Genomic DNA, 22,832 nt, shown 5'->3' with positions numbered 1-22,832 from the left:
TGGACTGCCAGGTTTTGGTTTCTGACAGGAGAGGATGAGGTTTCCTTTTAATTGACGCTGTTTTGATTCATCTAGGTCGTCCTCGCATTTTCTAAGCTGGTTTTTTATCTCCTTCTCTTCTTGCTTCAGTTGTTTGAGCTCTGATATCTCCTTGCTCAGTATAACCACAATTTTAACTAAATGGTTTAGAATTGTACCAAAACTAGATTTTTCAGGTTGTATATTAGTCTCAGAACCAATTCCTAGATCGGACAGGTTTTTGAGAATAGAATCTAGGGCAGCAATTTCTATTTCTGGGTGATTTTCTGACTTGTTATTTTCCTTGGAGTTAGTAGCCGTTGGAGGTTTTCATGGTTTGCATTTTTTCTACCAGCCATTTTATACACCCTGCATAAATTGTTGACTGAACTATCTATACATGAACTTATAGATAATTAGTGCCAGATGACCGAGCGCACACACACACACTCACGTCTTGTCACGATGAAGGGTAAGAACTAACTTCATGTTCTTCCCAAACTAAACCAATATCTTTCGCTTTAACACCTGATAGTTTAATATATCCTGATCTTTAAAATCTACAGATTAATTGTTTTGATTGTTTTGTCTGTCTGGGTTCTGTAATTTTAAAGAAATAACTACTGTCTGGGTTATGTAATTAAAAAAAATAACTATTACTTAAAGTAAAAGTATTCAGGATTCAATCCTGTAAAAAGGACAAAGTTTGGTCGAAAAATACATCCCGATCGTTAGTGTGCTATGGTCGGCACCTCCCGACTCATTGCTAGCAGCTGGCTCAATCAAAGAAACACGTAGAAAAACCCTTCAATACTTCCCTAAAATGGTCAGCCCAGGTTACTTGAGTCTCATGCTTAAGATGGAAATCAAATTTTAAAATTGAAATGAAGGTTTAAGTATTAATCGAGATATTGGATTTATTTTATCCAAAATGTGAAAAGACCACTCTAGTACTGTTGTTTGAAGTTGCTGAAATGATGACGAAGAGACCAAACTGGAACGGAGTTCCCTGAGCCCAAAACTTAAGACATATCGCTCTAAAAACCAGTTTTGAAACCCGGGTTTCACGAATGGGGTTAGGCAGTTTTGTGAATATCAATATTTTTGTGATGAAATATTATTTTTTTTAGTTTGTTTATATTCTCAATTTTTTTCGAATCTCTTAAATCAAAATTTACACAAATGTTAAGACACAAAAAAGGAAACTCGGGAGTTTTGTCCAACGATACTCTTTTAAATTTCGGGCTATGTGCAGTTTACATATTGTGTACAAGAATGTCACAGTTAAATAACCTTCACAGATGTAATATTATCACTAAGTCTTCCATATCTTAGCTTCTTCTTCATCTTTCACATAAATTCTAAAACTTGCAATGCTTCTTTGTTTTGTAAAAACAAGTAGTAGTAGGACTGTATTCAATTCCCACTGGTTCATATTCTTCCAAAACGTAAACCTTAACCGTCTGCATCTGATTAAGAAGCCCTGATCTTATTCATAGTTAGATAATAAGTAGTTTTGTCTGTCTGGGTTATGTACTGTAGATATTGCTGTTCATAAATATCACAGTTACATAAACTTTACAGATGGAAAGAAAAATATCAAATAACCTCAAATCTCTTCTATCTTTAAAATATATCTATCCTGTCCAGTGGTGTCTATCATAGGGTTGTATTATATCATGACTAGAGCAGACACTGCTAAATATGATGGATTTAATATCACTCAATCCTGGACCTTGCATAAATTATATTCTAGACACGCCATCTAATATAGCTGTGGCATCATCAGTCTTAAAATATAGTTCTGGAGGAACAAGTATCAGTGGGATTGTATTATATTCTCACTAGTTCATGTTCTTCCCAAACTAAACCTTAATCTTCAGCTTTGATACTGATCTTATGCGTAGGACACATACAAATTTACGGGGTTGCATTATTACACTTAGATCGTAAATAATTCAATTAAAAACTCCTCATTCAGATATTGCAATGCAACCTAAAATTTTCTAATTTGATTCGATGAATTCGTATATAGATGATATTTCATAATATATTTTCTTATTTTTTAATAATATTTCGCATAAATTTTCACAGCTGGCACTGGGTTTTCGAATATTCCTGGAAAATATGAAAATATTTTCTTCATTATCACAAATCCTCAAAATTTGAGGAATCAATATTTTCCAAAGAAACACTGGGCTCATATAAAATAAAAAAATCAGAAGTATCCACTATCTCATTTGTGCGTTTATCTTAATTTCAGGAATTTTTTTCTTCTCTCTCCTTAATTGTATAATAAAAAATATATGAATATAGTAGATAATCTTTGAAGTTTATTATGCAAGATTTTTTATATTAAGATCTCAATCCATTTCAAAGTAATTCGGACTGCTGAAACTTCTCTCTCTTAACTCTACATCTATAATCTACATTCCAGGACGGAATCATTCCTTCTCATGGATTTTCTTTGGATTTGGACATCTTGGCGATGTTTCCAGGTAAATCAGAAATATCTCCGGACTTGAGCATCTTGGCCAAGTTTCCAGGTAAATCAGAAATATCTCCGGACTTGAGCATCTTGGCCAGGTTTCCAGGTAAATCAGAAATATCTCCGGACTTGAGCATCTTGGCCAGGTTTCCAGGTAAATCAGAAATATCTCCGGACTTGAGCATCTTGGCCAGGTTTCCAGGTAAATCAGAAATATCTCCGGACTTGAGCATCTTGGCCAGGTTTCCAGGTAAATCAGAAATATCTCCGGACTTGAGCATCTTGGCCAGGTTTCCAGGTAAATCAGAAATATCTCCGGACTTGAGCATCTTGGCCAGGTTTCCAGGTAAATCAGAAATATCTCCGGACTTGAGCATCTTGGCCAGGTTTCCAGGTAAATCAGAAATATCTCCGGACTTGAGCATCTTGGCCAGGTTTCCAGGTAAATCAGAGATATCTCCAGACTTGGACATCTTGGCCAGGTTTCTAGCTAAATCAGAAATATCTCCGAACTTGGAAATCTTGGCCAGGTTTCCAGGTAAATCAGTAAATTCCCAGTATTATCTGTCCTACTGTTCTCCTCCATAGTATTATCCGTCCTACTCTTCTCCTCCCCAGTATTATCCGTCCTACTCTTCTCCTTCCCAGTATTATCCGTCCTACTCTTCTTCTCACAGTATTATTCGTCCTACTCTTCTTCTCCCCAGTATTATTAGTCCTACTCTTCTCCTTCCCCGTATTATCCGTCCTACTCTTCTCCTCCCCAGTATTATCCGTCCTACTCTTCTTCTTCCCAGTATTATCCGTCCTACTCTTCTCCTCCGCAGTACTATTCGCCCTACTCTTCTCCTCCCAGTATCATCAGTCCTACTCTTCTCCCCAGTATTATTCGCCCTACTCTTCTCCTTCCCAGTATTATCCGTCCTAATCTCCTCTTCCCCAGTATTATCCGTCCTACTCTTCTCCTTCCCAGTATTATCCGTCCTACTCTTCTCCCCAGTATTATCCGTCCTACTCTTTCCTTCCCAGTATTATCCGTCTTACTCTTCTCCTACACAATATAATCCGTCCTACTATTCTCCTTCCCAGTACTATCCGTCCTACTCTTCTCCTCCCCAGTATTATCCGTCCTACTCTTCTCCTTCCAGAGTATTATCCGTCCTACACTTCTCCTTCCCAGTATTATCCGTCCTCTTCTTCTCCTCCCCAGTATTATCCGTCCTACTCTTTTTCTCCCCAGTATTATCCGTCCTACTCTTCTCTCCAGAATTATCCGTCCTACTCTTCTCCTTCCCAGTATTATTCGTACTACTATTCTCCTTCCCAGTATTATTCGCCATACTCTTCTTCTCCCCAGTATTATCCGTCCTACTCTTCTACTCCCCAGTATTATTCGCCCTACTCTTCTCCTTCCCAGTATTATCCGTCCTACTCTTCTCCTCCCCAGTATTATCCGTCCTACTCTTCTCCTTCCCAGTATTATACGTCCTACTCTTCTCCTCCCCAGTATTATCCGTCCTACTCTTTCCTTCCCAGTATTATTATCTTTAACTTCGCGTTCCTGGTCAAGGCATCCTAGAGAGAAGCGCATTCTGCCAAGAGCAGCACACGCTTCAACAGAGTTGTGTTTAGCAGCAATTCTAAAATATATAACAGCTTCCCTGTTACTTAATGATCGGCTGTTCTCAAAGAGAGGACGGATTGCTAGCTCACATTCTTCCTTCTCACAGACAAACCTGAACTCGTAGGTTAAACCTATAATCAGAGCAGCTTTCCAGTCCCCTGCTTCAGCCAGCTTCTTCATTTCTGACCTTAATACTCCAGTCTTTGAACTTATGTAGTTTTTATAATCTTCAGGCTAATTCCATATCGTAAAAACTTAGAATAATATTGTAGAACACCCTTAGAGAATTACTTTTCAACAGTATTGGGAAACTGCATTCGTTTTTCTCCATTTAATTTCTACAACGTGGACTGCGGAAAGCATGCTGAGTGCAGACACAAACAAAAGCTTCCTTAGAAGATTGAATGGTGAATCTACAGTAGTAGCACTTGATGTAGTTGGTCTTCAGGTCCAAGGTGTACTTCTTGATGTCCGGAGTAGATAATGACATCGCGGTAAGGTTTGCAGGGTTATCAGAGATATCTACAGATGAAGCCATATTCAGTTCAGAACACAGTATCCTAAATAGTAATCAGAATTTTATTTTTCTATCGAGAAAATAAATTCTTATCGATAACCAACGTAATCTTAAGTCCATGCAAAAATGACTGCTATTTTTAGAACCGTACTCTTGGCCTTAAAAGTTATGTCTGATTAAGTATAAATCAGATATCCAACTTCTTTGTTTCTTTAAACTGTTTTTTTTACACGAAAAGGGTTAGGCAGTTTTGTGTATATCAATAATTTTGTAAGTCTCCATTGAATCTTTTAAATCAAAATCTACAAAATTTTAAGCTTCCAAAAAGGAAACTTGGAAGTTTCGTTCAACGATACTCTTTTCAATTTCGGGCTCAGAGGGCAAAACTTAAAAGAAATTTACCGGGTATCCCAAACCAAACCTGGCCACGAAACCGGGTTAGCTCTCTTAAGTCTGGGTTTGAGTTTCGTAAGGGTTTCGGGAAACTCCGGAAACTTAGAATGTTACGGGGCAATACCTCAAAATGAAACCCTTGTATAGGAGTAGGGTTACGGCTGGGAAAGTGAGTTTCGTAGTGATTGTGGAACATATGAAGCACCATTTCTTCGTATTTATGCTTTAAATGGCTTCATATATGTTCCAAATACTTGATCAGTTAAGATCTCTCTCTCTATAGACTCGATATTGAATAGAGTACAGTCAAATCGAACTTAAAAACATTTTTCTGTTAAAAGTGAATACAGTAATTTATTTAAGTTTATCTGCTAGCAGCCCCGTAACCAGGGGGGGGGTGCAAGGGTGCAGGTGCACCCCCTTTCTTCTAAAAGAGGGGTGCAATGACGAATTTGCCCCCCCCCCCTAGTCCCATATAACAGAAATTGTTTTCATAAGTTTCTAAAATCTAGTTATAAATTATATAGCCCGAGTAAGAATAATAATATCAATAGACTGCTGAAGAAAAATTAACATTAATCCACCTAATACATTAAAATAGTTTTTTCAAAAAGTCCTGTAAATCACTTTTGCTTAAAAATCTTAATGATATTGTAAAAATTTAGAATGCAACAGGAAAAAAAATTGTAGCCTTAGAAATTTTTTTAATGAGATCCTTGTGCAAAAAAAACTTTTTTAAGTTTAATAAGTACCAAACATATTCTTTAAACTAAAAGAAAGTCTCAGCAAATTCACAAATGTATCTGATGACATCACACAACTACAGATACTTTTAAAAAATCTGTAGCTCCACCTTTCTGGACATTATAAGAGTGTAAATTTAAATCTTTCCTTGGATGGGCCGACTATTACGCCAAAAAAAGGATACCAATTTGATCACTTTCAAGTGCGTAGCAGCTTTATTCATAAAACACCACAGCTAGAGACTCCAACGACAGCATATTTTAACCCAGTTTCCTAGAGTTTCAAAATACGTTTTAAGAACATGAAACCCGAACTCTGCCAAACCCGGGTTTCAGGAAACGGGTATCGTAGCGAGTTTTATAATTTTGCACCTATGTGTACGCTTACTAGATTGTACTCTCTGTACACTTCAAACATAAACGTACAGTACATCAACTTTTATACAGTTTAGTTAAGGGGCGATTCAAAAACAATAAACAAATAAATTAGCAAAAGTTTAAATATTGTTTAAGTTATTATTAATATTTAGTGTAGATTCGAATTTCTACAGAATTGATAAGGATTAACTTGAACAGGATTACCTGCATATATTATGTTGACTTCAAGTCTGGATCGCCGGGAGTTCAGTTTAAGGGGCACATTATTCTGGAAAAAAAATCACTGGATTTAATTTTTAAATTTTAGTTTGAGACATTGAAATATTCTGGTTCGGAAAACAATGATACGGGGCCGGATATCTAAACTGGGCCTCGACTATTGATTGGTATGCATGAAATGTAGATATTCATGTATTGTATATTTTGATTTATCACTTAAAAAGTAGCAGTAGGATATCTTGATCTATGGTACCATGCAGTATATAAAAGCAATGATTAGGAACAGAATATTCAGTGTATTCTGTATACTACGAAGCTAAGTTCTGATTAGGAGCAGGATAGTGTATCCTGGATACCATGGAGATAGGTTCAGATAAGGAGTAGGATATTGTGTATCCTGGATACCATGGAGATAGGTTCAGATAAGGAGGAGGATATTGTGTATCCAGGATACCATGGAGATAGGTTCTGATAAGGAGTAGGATATTGTGTTTCCTGGATACCATGGAATTTGGTTCTGTTTAGGAGCAGCATATTGTGTATCCTGGATACCATGAAGTTAGGTTCTGATAAGGAGGAGGATATTTTGTATCCTGGATACCCTGGAGTTAGGTTCTGATTAGGAGCAGGATATTGTGTATCCTGGATACCATCGAGTTAGGTTCCGATAAGGAGGAGGATATTTTGTATCCTGGATACTATGGAGTAAGATTCTAGCAACACCAGGTTATCTTTACTCCACAAATCCAAAATTTGAATCTCTTATCTCTAGCTTCCTCCAGTAGTTGGTTTCTCTCTCTAGCCAGGACCCTGAGCAGATCAGTCCTAGTCTTCTTCCTAGAGGAGATCTCAACCTGGAGATGTTTACTAGTCTTTAATCTAGTCTTGAGAAGGGTTAAAGTATCCTTCTCCTTCTCAATACAAGACTTTAACCTTCCTGAATTACTCTCGTCTGCAATCTTGTGCTGGAACAAATTTCGAATCAAATCTTCCTGTTTGAACACCTAGGACAACAAAAGTGTCAAACAAAAATTTTAAATTGCAAAAAATGTATGGAATAATCACATTTATCTAAAGAATATACTCACTCATTTAAAGAATATACCCATTTATGTATACAATAACCACATTCTTATACAATAACCACATTCTTTTAAAGAAAATACTCATACAATAAACACATTCATTTAAAGAATATACCCATTCATTTATACAATAACCACATTAATTTAAATAATATACCCATTCATTTATTTAGTGACCACATTCATTTAAAGAATAGCTAATTCATTTTTACAATAACACATTCTTTTAAAGAATATACTCATTCATTTATACAATAAACACGTTCATTTAAAGAACATACCCATTTATTTATAGAATAACCACATTCATTTAAAGAACATACCCATTGATTGCTATAATAACCACATTCATTTAAAGAACATACCCATTGATTGATATAATAACCACATTCACTTAAAGAATATACCCATTCATTTAAAGAATATACCCATTCATTTACAGAATATACCTATTCATTTATACAATAACCACATTCATTAATAGAATAACCACATTCATTTAAAGAACATACCCATTGATTGATATAATAACCACATTCATTTAAAGAATATTCTCATTCATGTATAGAATAATCACATTCCTTTAATGAATATACCCATCTATTTAAAGAATATACTCAGTCATTTATAGAATAACCACGTTCATTTAAAGAATATACCCATTCATTTATAGAATAATCACATTCCTTTAGAGAATATACCTATTTATTTAAAGAATATACTCATTCATTTATAGAACAGCCCATTCATTTAAAGAATATACTCATTCATCTATAGAATAACCACATTCATTTAAAGAATATACTCATCCAGTTATACAAAAACCACATTCATTTAAAGAATATATCCATTGATTTATATAATAATCACATTCATTTAAAGAATATACCCATTCAATTATACAATAACCACATTCATTTTAAGAATATACTCATTCATTTATAGAATATCCACATTAAGTAAGTGTAATTTGGGCGAAACGTGAGTTGGTTGAAATGTAATTTGGGTGAAACGTAATATTGGGTGAATCGTGAATTGGGCGAAACGTTATAACTTTTCACCCAGTTCAAGTTATTGGATGAAACGTGATTGGGCGAACTGTTACCACACCTTCTTTTGTTGTGAATATTAGGGTGTCAGTAATAAACATTCTAACAGGGTTTTCTTAGGTTAAAAATAGCTCTATGATTGTCTTTGAATGAAATTAAAACTTCTTAGATTTCTGAGTTTTGCCTTCGATCCTTACTTTCACATTTAACTTTCTTGTTTATTAATTCTAACTATTTAAAGAATGTAAGAGTTCGTTCACAGACCACGGTATCTTTTCATCAACAGGCAAAAGCTTAATACTGCCAATGTACTCAGCGTTAACGGTTAAAAGTTTCCATGGTCTAAATGAATGATTAGATAAGGGTGGTGGTGGTAGGGTATTCTCATGAGCAAACTGAAAGAATTCATTTGATTGGTTTACCTTGAGATTGAGATCATAAATCTCTGTCTCTGAATCTTCTAGTTGAGATGTAATCCTTAAACTCTCTTCTCTAATCTTCTCTAGTTTATCTTCAAGATAAACCATCTTCTGTGTATACTCATTCTCCATGGTTTCAATGCAATGAAGATATTCAACATGTTCTTCTTCATTCTCTCTTTCCTTCTCCAGTAAATCTTTTGTATGAGCAAACTCCTTCTTCTGATCTTCATTCTTCATATTTAGGGCTTTCAGGATGTTTTCTTGAGCACTGATCTTCTTATTCTGTATCTCAATATCCTTGTTCAGTTCATTAATCCTGGTGTTTAGTTTTACTCTTTGCTGAAAACTATTACAGATAATTCTCTTCATATTCTTCTTCATGCACTTGACAAGAGTAGCAATATCATCATCCGCGGGCTCTTCAACTAAATCTTCAGAAGCTGCTTGTGTTACATTGTGATCATTCTGATCTATATTGGGTTGATCTTTAGAATCTGCATGGACTGCATCATCTTTCTTCTGAACTATATTGGGTTGATCGTTATAAGCTGCTTGCTTTGCATCATTATTCTTCTGACCTATATTGGGTTGATCTTTCGAAGCTGCTTGTATGGCATCATTATTCTTCTGAACTTTATTGGGTTGATCTTTGGAAGCTGATTGTTTAGCATCATTATTATTCCGAACTTTATTGGTTTGATCTTTAGAACCTTCTTGTTTAGCATAATTACTCTTCTGAACTATATTGGGTTGATCTTTGGAAGCTGGTTGTTTTGCATCATTATTCTTTTGAACTATATTGGATTGATCTTTCGAAGCTGCTTGCTTTGCATCATTATTCTTCTGACCTATATTGGGTTGATCTTTAGAAGCTGCATTATTCTTCTGAACTTGATTGTGTTGATCTTTGGAAGCTGCTTGTATGGCATCATTATTCTTCTGAACTATATTGGGTTGATCGTTAGAAGTTGCTTGTTTTGCATCATTCTTCTTCTGAACTATATTGGATTGATCTTTGGAAGCTGATTGTTTAGCATCATTATTCTTCTGAACTATAATGGGTTGATCTTTGGAAGTAGCATTATTCTTCTGAACTATATTGGGTTTATCGTTAGGAGCTGTTTGTATGGCATCATTATTCTTCAGAACTATATGGTGTTGATCTTTAGAAGCTGCATTATTCTTTTGAACTATATTGAGTTGATCTTTAGAAGCTGCTTGTATGGCATCATTCTTCTTCTGAACTACATTAGGTCGATCTTGAGAAAAATCTGGATTATCACCAGTATTTAACATTTTGTTTGTTTAAATTAACTTTTTGTAAAACTTCTGAAAAGAAATACAATTTACACGGACTACAGAACAACGTCAATGCAACTAATGAACATGTGAATGTATAATAATCACATCTAAACTGAATTGTTATTATATGTTTATATAGGTTTGTATTTTAAAAAGTTTGTTAGGTCATAATTTTAGTCAATCCCCAGGGATGTGTATTTACATATTTCATTTGCTCTCCACTTGGTTTATGATTCAACTTGTCTTCACTTCAAGCTGAATAAGCAGAAAAGTTAAAATAAGATTTGTACAAGAGGATTTCTCCACAACACTTTCTTATTCTCCGTACTTAGATCTCGACAGTCTTATCTTTGCTGCGGTTTGCCTACTTAGAATAGGACTCTTAAAAGGACTAAAAGCGTGAGTTCAAGTGTACCTCAATGCAGAGATATCAATGCCCAATTTACAACGGTACACTTAAAACATTTTTCTGATTATGTATAAATTAAATTTGCATATTATTGTTACTTCAAACTGTTTCTTTTCATTTGCGCAGTAGAGAAGTTATCAGAATTAAACACTTTTCGTGTCAGGAATACGATGCACTATGCATAAGAATGAAAAAAAACGGCCAAAACTACTTACACATCATATCATTTTAAAAATTATATCTAAATGTAAGTTTCTGGGGTCAGGCAAATTGTAAGTTTGAGGCAAAGTGCCTCGGTATTTTTCATATTATTGAACAGATTAAGGTTAGGAGTACCATTGTAATGCGGACATTGCTATCTGTGCATGGAGGGTCACTTGAAATTATGTATACAGTCCCTTTTAGATATGCTAATTTGCATGCTAAATTCTGGTTTCTGCATGAAGTACAGTGCGAATAAATGATTTGGCAAATACAATGGAGGAAGACCCAAAGTTTCCCAATGGGTAGAAAAAGAACAAATTTAAAGCTTTTCAATTGTTCATTAATTCCGTAAATCTTAAGGTAATGTTCAGGAACCAGACCCAGATCATTAACCAGACCCGCATCATGATTCATGAACCAGACCCAGATCATTAACCAGATCCTGACCCAGACCCAGATCAGGAACCAGACCCAGACAAGGACCCATTTTTTCCATGGCGGATCAAAATTAAATGGATCTTTAGCATTGGGCTTTTATGTATGTAACCCTTCGTCCGTCCTTAAAGGATTAAGAAATACAGCTAAATAGATACATATAATCCTTCCATTCTTTCCTTCTTCCAAACTAAAGTAAAGTAACCCTAATTAATGAAAACCCATCTCAACGTTGTTTTATCCTTTGCAATGACGCAAACAAATGACGCATGATGTAGGATGCACCAATGTAACTCATGTGACGCACAGGTATTACAGTAGGGGGTTTTGGTCCGAGCCAGGGGGTATATTTTTAAGAATCATTTTCCAAAAAGTGTAACTGTAATAATACTAAATAATAAAGGTCAAAGTATTTAAACGAAGATTATTGAAAATTATGAAATCATATTTTCGAGTCTGAATTAAAGTCTACGTAATATATAATATATATATATAGCTTGGCTTAGAACTAATATTAAATAGGGAAGAAAAATTTGAAAGGTACATTAACCCCTTAATTATATTTTATCATTTTTAATTTTCAGTCTCTACTGGCTAGCTTTTGTAGCGTATCCACTTAATATTAAAATAGAGCTTTTTCCTCATGCATTAATAATTTTTTTTTAAATCGACCATTCCAAGTAATCAAATGTTCGTCAGTAAGGTACATACTACATATTCTACAGCGAGACAATGTACATAATATATGTATTAAATATAGTGCCTCGTAGGTATTAAAAACACATATCTCACAATACAGAAAAACTTGATAATTTATCATGAAAAGTAAGTGCATCATGAACTGTTAGAATTTACATTCTACATCTTGTACATAATAGTAGTGTAGATAGATAGATGATTGTGATCTGTACAATGCATATCTAAAAAGAGTCTAGTTTGTCGTTCTAAGATGTTTCTTTAGTTTAGGAATCTCTCTCCGGAGTTTAGGTTTACTACTAGGTTTGGTGAAAGGATCCTTGTTCTCTGTATCCTCGGACCCGGAGAAGCAACCTGACTCAGACTTAACCTTCTTTTTCTCCATCATTGGTTTAAGGTCACCTGAAACAAAATATAACGGTAAATAAAAGAGATTTCTAAACAGGTTGTTATGAAAACGTGTCAATATAACTTTTATTATTTAGAGGGGTTATCATTATTATTAAACAAACTCCTGGGGATATTCTGGTCCCCTAGGAAGCCACAACCCATCAGTACTTCCTCTAACGATACGTGAACAATCACGCCTGGGGTCGTCTGTTTGAAAAACCGCTTGGGGCATGTTCTGTTATTGAACCCTGGATGTAAGCACACCGGGTGTTGGGAGTATATGGAACCTGAGTGAGCCGAGTCCCTAGGTTGACATCCTATATTTCTCACTTTTTAGAATCAAGAGTCAAAATATCAGAAAATCATTTGTTCTAAATTTAACGAAGTCAGTGACAAAATATTTCTATTCAAAACTTAGTTTTTAAGTTGCTTCTAAAACAGAGAAATATTTCTGATAAAATTCCGCAATTATATTAATTAGTGAAACAGATGGTTCCTGGTTACTCATTTTACCATGGAAGCTTCTTTCTCAGTTCTATTAGAGGATGAGACTCTAATGACGACCTAAAGCTCTTCATTATTTCATTTGTTGGTTTTAGTCTCATCCTTAAATATTTTGTTAAGTTAAGAAAAGAAAGAAAAAGGTTTGTAGCTTCCACAAACAATAAAACCATGGAAAAAGAGTGCGCGCATTGTCTCTGAAGTCTCATCCGTTGTGGGTAACCCTGTAGACTCCAAGACTGAACTATACCTGAAGTTTCTCTGGATATATATCCCCTGGAACTACTGGAGTTAGAGCAGGTTGAGTTGTGGGTAACCCTGTAGACTCCAAGACTGAACTATACCTGAAGTTTCTCTGGATATATTTCCCCTGGAACTACTGGAGTTAGAGCAGGTTGAGTTCTGTCTCGATATCTGAATATAAAATACAAAATACAGAATGTTAAAACGTGTATTTAGAGAAATCAACATAAGGGACTGTAGAACTAATATCACATGACTCTCCAATTGTAGATTGGCATATTCGAATAACAACAGTGCCATTTCAAGCGTTGTCCGCTCAAAAATACAAAAAATATCTATTATTTTCTTTTTGAAAATTGATTATTTCCAATACTGGTTTCTTGTGAAAATGGAACACCTTTGAAGCTAGAAAAACGACGATTTTGTCCACATTATTGATCAGATAAAGGATAACAGGACACCGTTGTGAATCGTACATATCCCTGTAAGAATGGAGGGTCATTGAGAGTCCGATAAAGATAATCAAAACATAGAATTTAAAAATCTATTAAATTTATCAAAACATATGCTATCATTATCAATTTAGAAAAACTATTTCTTAGCAAAGTTTTGTAAAAGTCTTGCCAAATGTGGTCACTGGTCATATAGGTCAAAGGTTCACACAATTTTTTTCTGATTCGTCACATCAAACTACGATCTATTTCTGAATAGATAAAAACTCAACAAAAACTGAAATCAACTCTAGAAAGAGGACTATTTAAGCCTGAATTCTAGTTCGTTACTTAGCACCCTGAATTTCTAGTACCTGTCCTCTGGTATCTGAGTTAACAGTTGAATCTGATACAACACTGTCATCATCATCATCTTCATCCATTTCCTCCAGGGGTAGACGGGCAGCTACACTAGCGTTCTCTGCAGCAGTTCTATACCTAAACAAAACCATGTACTCGGATTTTTTTAGTTCATCTTAAATCTAAAACCAAATGAGGAGGGGGGGGGGGGAATACATAAAAATGCACACACCTGTATTATTCTCAATCTTTGTTCGATAATGTAGGTTTTATTTTACTTATAATAAGTGCGCGATTCTATACAACTTCAAAAAAATAAATTTATTTTGGAAAATGTAATTTTTCTTCATGCTACAGACCTCCCTGATATTTAGATCAACATGGGTTTAGTAAGTTTACCTTTGAATAATTCTGTCATGAGGAGAGGTTGCTGCAAGATATCTAGGATATACCCTCTCCGTCCTAGCAGGAGTAGAACCAGTTGGAACATCTCTCTGTAAGGACTCCTGGAGGAAGGTTCGGATCTTCTCCTCCTGATCTTGAGTTTGCTGTCCCAGCTCTGAGCAACTCTTCTCAGATAGTCCTGATAGCTCAAGAACAGTCCCGGAGAGCTTGGACAGATTGCTTGAGTCTTGGTCTTGGAGAACCTTGATGGAGCCGATGGTCTCCTTCTGGAACCTGTTCATCTGTTCAGTAGAGTAATTTATTTCATCCCGGAACCTGGTAACATACGCTCCTGTATCCTGCTGTCTCTGCTGGTATTGCTGGGAAGAAGTTTCTTCTAATTTCTCCAACATGGATTTGGTCTCGATGCAGAACGAGCTCACGTTTCCAGCAATACTACGAGTCCTGGTTTCAACACTCTGGTTCAGAGACTCACATTTTACTTTCTGCGAGTTTACGTTCTCCACCAAGTTTTCTCTCTGGGTTGCAATCAAGGTTTCAAACTGTGCTCTTGCCACACCAGACTCCTCGCACTTCTGGTTCATATTAGCAACACGTTTATCTCCTGACTGTATAAAGGACCGGGAGGACTTCTCCAACCTGGAGGAGCAAGCTGAAACCTTCTCCGAGTGCTCAGTGTATTTGGACATAAGATTTTCGAGCAAAGATTTAAAAGATTTCTCAGATTCTTGAATAATTCTGTTCTCCTCGAGAACGGATTCCAGGGCTCGGGAACTTTCTTTCGAGTACTCACGGACATCTTCGATCATCCTCACAATATTCTCGGACACCTGGAGAGTAAACTTGTCGAAGGTCTCCACCATCCTGGAGAAGTCGGACACGACGGATTTCTCCAAGTCTGACAAGATCTTGGACTTGGAGGTCAGCTCCTGGCTGATGAGATCAAGCTGTGGAGATATCTGGTTCTGGTCAAAGTCGGTGATCAGCTGCTTATACTTCTCAACCATACCTGAGACGGTTTCATCGTGACTCTTGACCCAGGCCTGCTCCCCGGCCAATTGCTCATCAATCATCTGAAGAACCTTGGTATCGGATACCCCCTGAACCTTCTTCATCTCCACGACAAGGTGTTTCACCTTCTCCAGGGTTCCTCTCTTCTCTTCAAACTGAGATTTCAGTGTCTCCGTGAACTTGGAGCAGGAATATCCATGCTGAGTCTGAAATGCCTCAAGGTGGTTGCGCATCTCGGATATAGAACCCGTGAATTTCTTGAGAAACTCGTCCTTCGCCTCCTCGTTCGTCTTCTCCACCTTCTTCGTTCTGTCCAGCTTTTCGTGCAGGAGCTTGAGATCCCCAGAGGTCTGATCACTAACAGTAAGAAGCTTCTTAGCCTGCTGTGAAAGCTTCAGCTCAGTCTCGACATGCTTCTCCACCAGATGTTTCTGCTCCTCCCTCTCATTAGCAGTCTTGTGGAGGACCGCCTTGGTGCAGTTGAGAGTGTGCTCTGTATCCTTGAGCAGGGAGTGGGTGTTCTCCAGCTCAGCTGTAGTTTTCTATAACAAGTTTTCTGTAAACAAGATTTTAAATGTAATTTAAATTAGTTTTTGGACAAAAAATGTATATTTTTTGTACCTGGAGTTCTCGTGAACATTCATCAAACATCTCTTCATGCTTCTCCATCTCGTCTTTCATTGCCTTGATCTGTCCGAACTTCTCAGCGATCTCCTGAGCCTGGGATTCTATCTCTGCCAAGATACTCTAAATTAGAATATAATAGAGTAAATGAGGACACAGACAGGGAAGTGAATTGAATAGAGCTTGCTAAACTACATACAGAAAGGATCAAATCATGAATCATCTATCAGTATTTGAACCGGCTGTAGGTAGTTTAGCGACCTCTCAATTTCCTTGAAACTCATTGTGGTTCAAAGATTGTAAGCACTCAAACAAAAACCGATGAGAATTTTGCCAATTACTTCTTAAAAACCAAAGTGTTTTCAGGTGCTAAAACGTACATGTAAAGAACTATAGAAAAGCATTAGTGAGTTAGAGCGGTAAAATGACAGCCCAAGGCGTTGCGACACTTCAAAGTGGATCCTGTCTTCAAAATTTATGAGACTTTTTATGAGCAGGCTGAATCTAATTGAAGTCAGTCCCGGTGTTGTGCATGGGGCGGACTTGAACCCTTAAATTTTACCCATTTTAACGCAATGTCAAGACACAAAAAGCAATGTTAAAACCAGTGTTTCGGATCCGGATCAGGTCGGATCCGGATCATTTGGTTGGATCCGGATTTGTATCAGGAAACGTTGATATGGATCCGGGTAGCGCCAAAAATTAACCAAAACCATGGAATAAATAAATCAAAATGGTTCGTAAATGTATTATTTACATGACGAAAATTTTTCAAAATTATCTTTAATAATTTAATGTTTACATTTATATAATAGTAATGACGACATTTTTAACTTTAGGATTACTATAGTTTATAAATTATAACCTTGCATAACATTTGATAGGGAAAATCCGATTCACAGAATCAAAAGTTACCTCGGATCCGGATCCGGATCCGGATCCGTATCAGGATCCGGATCCATCATCACGGATGCGGATCCGGATCCGAATCAAAATGATATGGATCCGAAACACTGGTTAAAACAATAAAAAATATTATATGACTTTAACTCTAGTTTTACACTCCTCAGTCAATATATGTTTGTATTTCAATACGCATTTACTACTTAAATTTATTTTAAAGGGGGTAAAGGCAAAAAGAGTATTTCCTCTTTCTTGAATGACATCTTTCTTACATCATCCAATAATTAATTTTTACTCGAGACATAGATAATTTTTAGTGTGCTTTCAAATCAAAATACATTGATAAATATCGGAAAATTTCATACATTGCTTTTTTCCATTTCAGAATTTTAAAGCCCCCTAAAAATTACTAACGATATTGAGGGAAAAATCAAAAGGGCCGGGATAATGATTTAGACCCAAATATATACCCGTTTATTCGAAAAGAAAACAAGAAAATCGAAAAAACTAATAACTAAAGAAGGAAAATAATAAAATAGTATAAAAAGAACACTAAAATAGAAAAATTGAGTATTAAGGATGAAATGAAGGTGAAAGTATAGAAAGGATAGCATCTGAGGTGTAAAAATGGGAAAATATGAAAAAGAGGCAAACCTGATAATTCTCGTTAGCTAGATAAATTCCGTTCTTCTCTCTGCTCGCCATTAAATCCTTCCTCAACCTCTCTATCTCCTCCGTGTACTCCTTGAGTACGGCCTTCTTACTCAGCTTCTGGTTTATCTAGGATAAGGTCAGGGCTAGAACATGTATCGAAAAAACTTCAGTTGGAACATAAAATTGAGAAATAGGTTAATTTTCTTTAAAATAATTCAACGTTTGTTTTTATCTAACTACTCGTAACTGTTATAAGATCCTAAAAACTGTACATTTTAATATACTTTCACAACAAAATAAATAAATGTGTATAAAAGTTGTGAAAGCAATAAAAATCGGACTTTTAATTTTCGTAACGAAATAATTACATTTGATGTTTGTTTGTAGAATCTCCTTTTAAGATTAAACCTCTTTTTTCGCATTATTTATTTATATATTGTTCCTTGCTATACGAGAAATCTGTTATAAGATCCTTGCTAAACGAGAAATCTGCTATAAGATCCTTGCTATACGAGAAATCTGTTATAAGATCCTTGCTATACGAGAAATCTGTTATAAGATCCTTGCTATACGAGAAATCTGTTATAAGATCCTTGCTATACGAGAAATCTGTAATAAGATCCTTGCTATACGAGAAATCTGTTATAAGATCCTTGCTAAACGAGAAATCTGTTAGAAGATCCTTGCTAAACGAGAAATCTGTTATAAGATCCTTGCTAAACGAGAAATCTGCTGTAAGATCCTTTCTAAACGAGAAATCTGTTACAAGATCCTTGCTATACGAGAAATCTGTTATACGATCCTTGCTATACGAGAAATCTGTTATAAGATCCTTGCTATACGAGAAATCTGTTATAAGATCCTTGCTGTACGAGAAATCTGTTGTAAGATCCTTGCTATACGAGAAATCTGTTATAAGATCCTTGCTAAACCAGAAATCTTAAAAAGAAAGCAATGACAGCAGTTTATTTTCCATGAAAGAAAACGTGAAACCTCTGGTTTGTTCTGTATATTCTTTGCTCTATGAGCGTAGTCCAGAGTTGACAAGGTTTCCTCCAGGTTTATTCCTAAATATCAGGATATAATTGTTAATAGGATAAAAATAAGGGTTAAAGTATGTGAAAAGAGGGATGTGGCTGGAAAAATAACGATGTTAGAATAAAATGAAAAGGGGTATGAGAATAAAAAATAAGGGTATAACGATAAAAAATGAGGGTATAAGGAAAAAAAATAAGGCTATGAGGATAAAAAATAAGGGTATAATTAAAACGGTACGAGATCAGTGAAAAATACCAGGGTATATTAAGATAACAAGGGTAAAAGAATAGAAAATAAGGAGAAATGAATAAAAGAAGAAGAAATTAATTGAAAAAAGGGTAAAAGAATAAAAAGGGTTTGGAGGGAAAACAAATTATAATTAAGTTAAAATAAGATTGAAAGGATAACATCTTTAGTCCCGTGTACAGGTACTGTTGATGTTAGGTTTTGGATTATTTCCCAAAGGTAACTCAAAAAACTCAAAAAATTCACAAAATTATAATATCTTAAGTAATTTTTTATTTTAGATAATTTGCATTTCTCAAATGTCTTTTTAGAAAAAAGGGGATAACGGAAAGTGTATTTATGGAAATTGTATCAATAAAAGTTTTAAACGAATATATTAGAAAATTTAGATTTAAGGGAAAGTTGTTGGAAATTGTTGGTTGAGGCTTCAGGAGTATATTGGTTGAGGCTTCAGGAGTATATTGGTTGAGGCTTCAGGAGTATATTGGTTGAGGCTTCAGGAGTATATTGGTTGAGGCTTCAGGAGTATATTGGTTGAGGGAAAATGTTGATGGCATAAAGTGTTTAGGGAGCAATGAGCATATACTGATACGGGAGTTCAAAAGTTTGAGGGGACATAAAGTGTTGCGGGAGTATAAAAAGTTTGAGGGGATGTAAAGTATTGTGGGTGTATTAAGTGCCGTTAGTACCTGCGGGTGAAACTGTTGCAATAATAGATGTTTTAGTTCTTCCTCCCAGAGAATCCTGGAGCAGACGGGTCAACTTGGATTCCCGATACGGTATATGGGGGGCTCTCTCAACCAGACACGTGATCACACGTCCTACAGATAGATATATAGTTAGGAGGAGATATTAGATAGATACAATTTGGTGGGCTCTCTCAACTAGACATGTGATGAACTGTCCTACAGATAGATAGATAGTTGGAAAGAGATATTTATAGATATATAGGTAGGAGACAGGGGTGTGTATTTTTATGAATTACTCCCCCCCCCCACCCAAGAGGGGGGGGGGTCATTTTTGATGAATTGGGGATGAAAATTGAAAAAAGGGGACATCAAAAGCAAGTTTGTTCATTCTTTTTGGTACTTTTTACCAGTAAAATCATTTATTTTCCCTGAAAAATCAGTTATTTGAAAGGGGGGATATGATTTGTTAGGAAAATATACACCCCTGTAAGAGGAGATATTAGATAAAGAGAGAAGGATATATTAGATAGATAGGTAGGAGGAGATCTTCATAAATATAAGTTAAAAGAATAAGAAAAGGATTGGAATCCTGAGATCGCCACCAGAAAGAACCATTGTTCAATTCGGTCCCTTGCCAACAGGATACATCCTACACTATCTTGTGAACCCGGAAGATACCACCAGGGGCTAACTGACCAAATAACCCATGGGAATTATGCGTACTTTGCATGAAAAGGAGAAGAAGATCAAGTTACCTAAAGTGAGTAGAGACTGGTTTATATTCCCAGCCTCTCTAGCGCGCTTGTCCTGCGCACCACTCCGCCCAATATTCTCGCTGCCGGCCAGATCAACCAGGTTCAGCTTTCCTATCCGCAGAACTTCTTCACCTTGAAAACAAAAGTTTTATAAAATGAAAAATAATTTTCAACCTTCTTCAAAAATCCTTTATTTTCACCAGGCAATTAGGAAGGTTTGCGTGGAGTGCTTATTTAGAGAAAACTAATTTTTTGGAAACAGTATTAAAAATAGGGGGAATTGCCAGTAGATATCCAATTTTTCATTTTAGCCATAAGATTGAATGGGCTTTTAACAATAGTCTGATTGATAATTAATTGTATAAGAATGATGATGATGAATTTCGTGTTACGTGCAGTTGATTGATTGATTAGTAAATTGATTTAAATGGAATTTTGAAATGATTTATACAGAATTAATAATAATCAAAGTTAAAAAAACATTAGAAAACAATAAGTAAAAAATGGTTGAACAAAATTTGATAGTTTGATATCAACAAACTAATGATGGATAAATCGGTATTTTCACAAGTTGCAACTTCCCAAGCGGTAATTTACCAAAGGTAAGACAAGGAATTGCAATGAGGGCCGAGGAACGAGCACTGGGGCTAGAACAAGCTAGGGGCCGAGCGCTGCGACTATGACAGGCTTGGGAATATGTACATTAGAGAAGTTACCACTTGGGAAAATGTCTTTTGGGAAGTACCTTACATCGATGAATCATCATTAATAAAATTTATTGATATATATTTCCGTCCAAATTGATCTATATTACCATCAACACTAGACTCCTTGAGATGAACTGTGACTGTGAAGACTGTATGAGATCTACTGGAGTGTGCGTTCATTAAAGTCTCTGCAGTTTTCCTCTTTACACTTCCTTTCTCCAGGATCTCATAAACCTCACGTTTATTATGAACCTGAACCTCTTCAAGACCCTAGAACATCAACATATGAAGGGACTGTAGACGTAATTTCAAGTTAAGCTTCATTAATAGCGTGACAAGTTCAATTTACAACGATACCCTTTAAACTTTTGTAATAAAGTAAATAAGAAAGAAAGTTTTTTTTTAAGGTTTAATTCACTGAATTTGGGAAATTAAGTTATTCTTAGGGGAAACTAAATTTTACAATATTCTTTAAATATTTATATGATATCAGATGAAAATGTTTTGAGATTACTATATTTCTCGTTCTTCATTTTCTTCTTGTTCGTACATCTTTCAAACATATTTCGTCTTATTTCAAAATAAAAATAAATTTTTTTTTATGTCCTTGTTGTACGCCACGTTACAAGAAAGAACTATTTTTAGAAGATCTTTCTTTTTCTGAACTCTGTATTGCATTGAATAAGCTAAGAAGAACTTGTTTTCTTTTTTTGGAACTCTGAAATAAAATGTCTCCCCCCCTTCCTCCCTCCCCGGTGGGGAGGGGATGTCTTCCAAGCCCCATCTTTAATATCAAAAGATTTCCTTCCCATTTTTCCTTTTCAATTTTCTTTTTTCTTGTTGCTTACTGTTTCTTGTTTCTACACTTTAAGGCTCTCCTCCAAATAGTTCTTTTGACATCAAGTTAATGAGCAGGTAGGAGAGAGATAAGGAGGTTTGTAGGAGGAAGGATATAAGTGATTGCTCCCTGTTTCCCTTCATGTTATAGTCTTCCCACTTAAGGGGAATTTTAAGGAAACCCATAACTGCACCCCTTATGCAAAATGGGGAGTTGTNACAGCTGGTAGAGTAAAGAACCAGTATAGTTGTGCATGGCTTGTATACCCATCAGGGGTTAAACTCCTTCTTTCAGCTACACCAGGCAGAAGATTTGAGTCTTGTTTAATTCTGTATTACATTTGACAGGCTACTCCCCTGTAGGATAAGACATGTGTGCATTGTGCAATTAAACGAAGCTCTCTCCCAAACTGTAAAGCCAGGACCACTGTGAGAGAGGTTCATTCTCTTCTGAGGGCAATAAGCAACTGAGGGGAAAATAAATGAATTTTTAGGTAAAAAGTAACAAATAGGACAAAAAAAAAATTTTTTTTTCCCAGATTATCAAAAATTATCCTTCCGATCCCAGGCCAGGGGGAGGTAATTCTTAAAAATATACACCACTATGCAAGTAGCAGAGCTCAGCCTTATTTCATTATATTTGTAACATACAGATTACTACCCTCCAACTTCCTATAGATGATAATCCCCCCCCTCTCCCCTCAACTTTCCATTCCTAAATATAAGCGACTGACCTGAATGATAACAGATCCCTTCTTCGTAGAATCCTCGTAAAGTCTCAGTCTAAGAAACAATCCAATAATTATCTAAGACTTTATTTCACATTGAAGGTAATGTAAATGGAGAAACGACTAATATTAAATGCAAATTTTTCGATTATGTGAAAACACTTTTTTGCCGATTGTTTGTTTGTTTTCTTATTGCCTTTCCCACTATTGTAACTTTTTTCATTAAAAGTTAAAATTCATGAAAATCTCCGACTTTTAGGTATTTTTGGGTTGAGGGGATCGAGTGAGGGATCTGTGGGTCGGGCGGGGGTTGAGGGGATCAGATGAG

General features: G+C 35.8%; 2 protein-coding genes across 2 annotated transcripts in view; both read right to left on the bottom strand.

Moving 5' to 3' along the window:
• Positions 1-6,433: 6,433 nt before the first annotated feature.
• LOC111714725 (myb-like protein X) lies at positions 6,434-11,917 on the bottom strand. Its single transcript, XM_023489890.1, has 2 exons — positions 8,937-11,917; positions 6,434-7,384 (listed from the first exon to the last, which is right to left on the bottom strand). The coding sequence occupies exons 1-2, from the start codon at positions 10,230-10,232 to the stop codon at positions 7,094-7,096; spliced, it is 1,587 nt and encodes a 528-aa protein (XP_023345658.1). The 5' UTR covers positions 10,233-11,917; the 3' UTR covers positions 6,434-7,093.
• A 169-nt stretch (positions 11,918-12,086) lies between these two features.
• Positions 12,087-22,832, bottom strand: part of LOC111714715 (kinesin-like protein KIF11-A) — a gene marked incomplete at its 5' end in the record, with an annotated part of 12,470 nt that continues 1,724 nt past the window's right edge. The window contains 10 exon segments of the mRNA XM_023489878.1: positions 12,087-12,384; positions 13,218-13,287; positions 13,922-14,045; positions 14,307-15,865; positions 15,945-16,070; positions 17,505-17,630; positions 18,498-18,571; positions 19,478-19,609; positions 20,233-20,364; positions 21,047-21,209. Coding sequence (XP_023345646.1) covers positions 12,218-12,384; positions 13,218-13,287; positions 13,922-14,045; positions 14,307-15,865; positions 15,945-16,070; positions 17,505-17,630; positions 18,498-18,571; positions 19,478-19,609; positions 20,233-20,364; positions 21,047-21,209 — 2,673 coding nt within the window.

This window comes from Eurytemora carolleeae, unplaced genomic scaffold (assembly GCF_000591075.1).
Source record: "Eurytemora carolleeae unplaced genomic scaffold, Eaff_2.0 scaffold120, whole genome shotgun sequence".
Classification (NCBI taxonomy): Eukaryota; Metazoa; Arthropoda; class Copepoda; order Calanoida; family Temoridae; genus Eurytemora; species Eurytemora carolleeae.
Note: the sequence above shows the minus strand (reverse complement) of the source record. Positions and strands in the feature narration are given on the sequence as shown.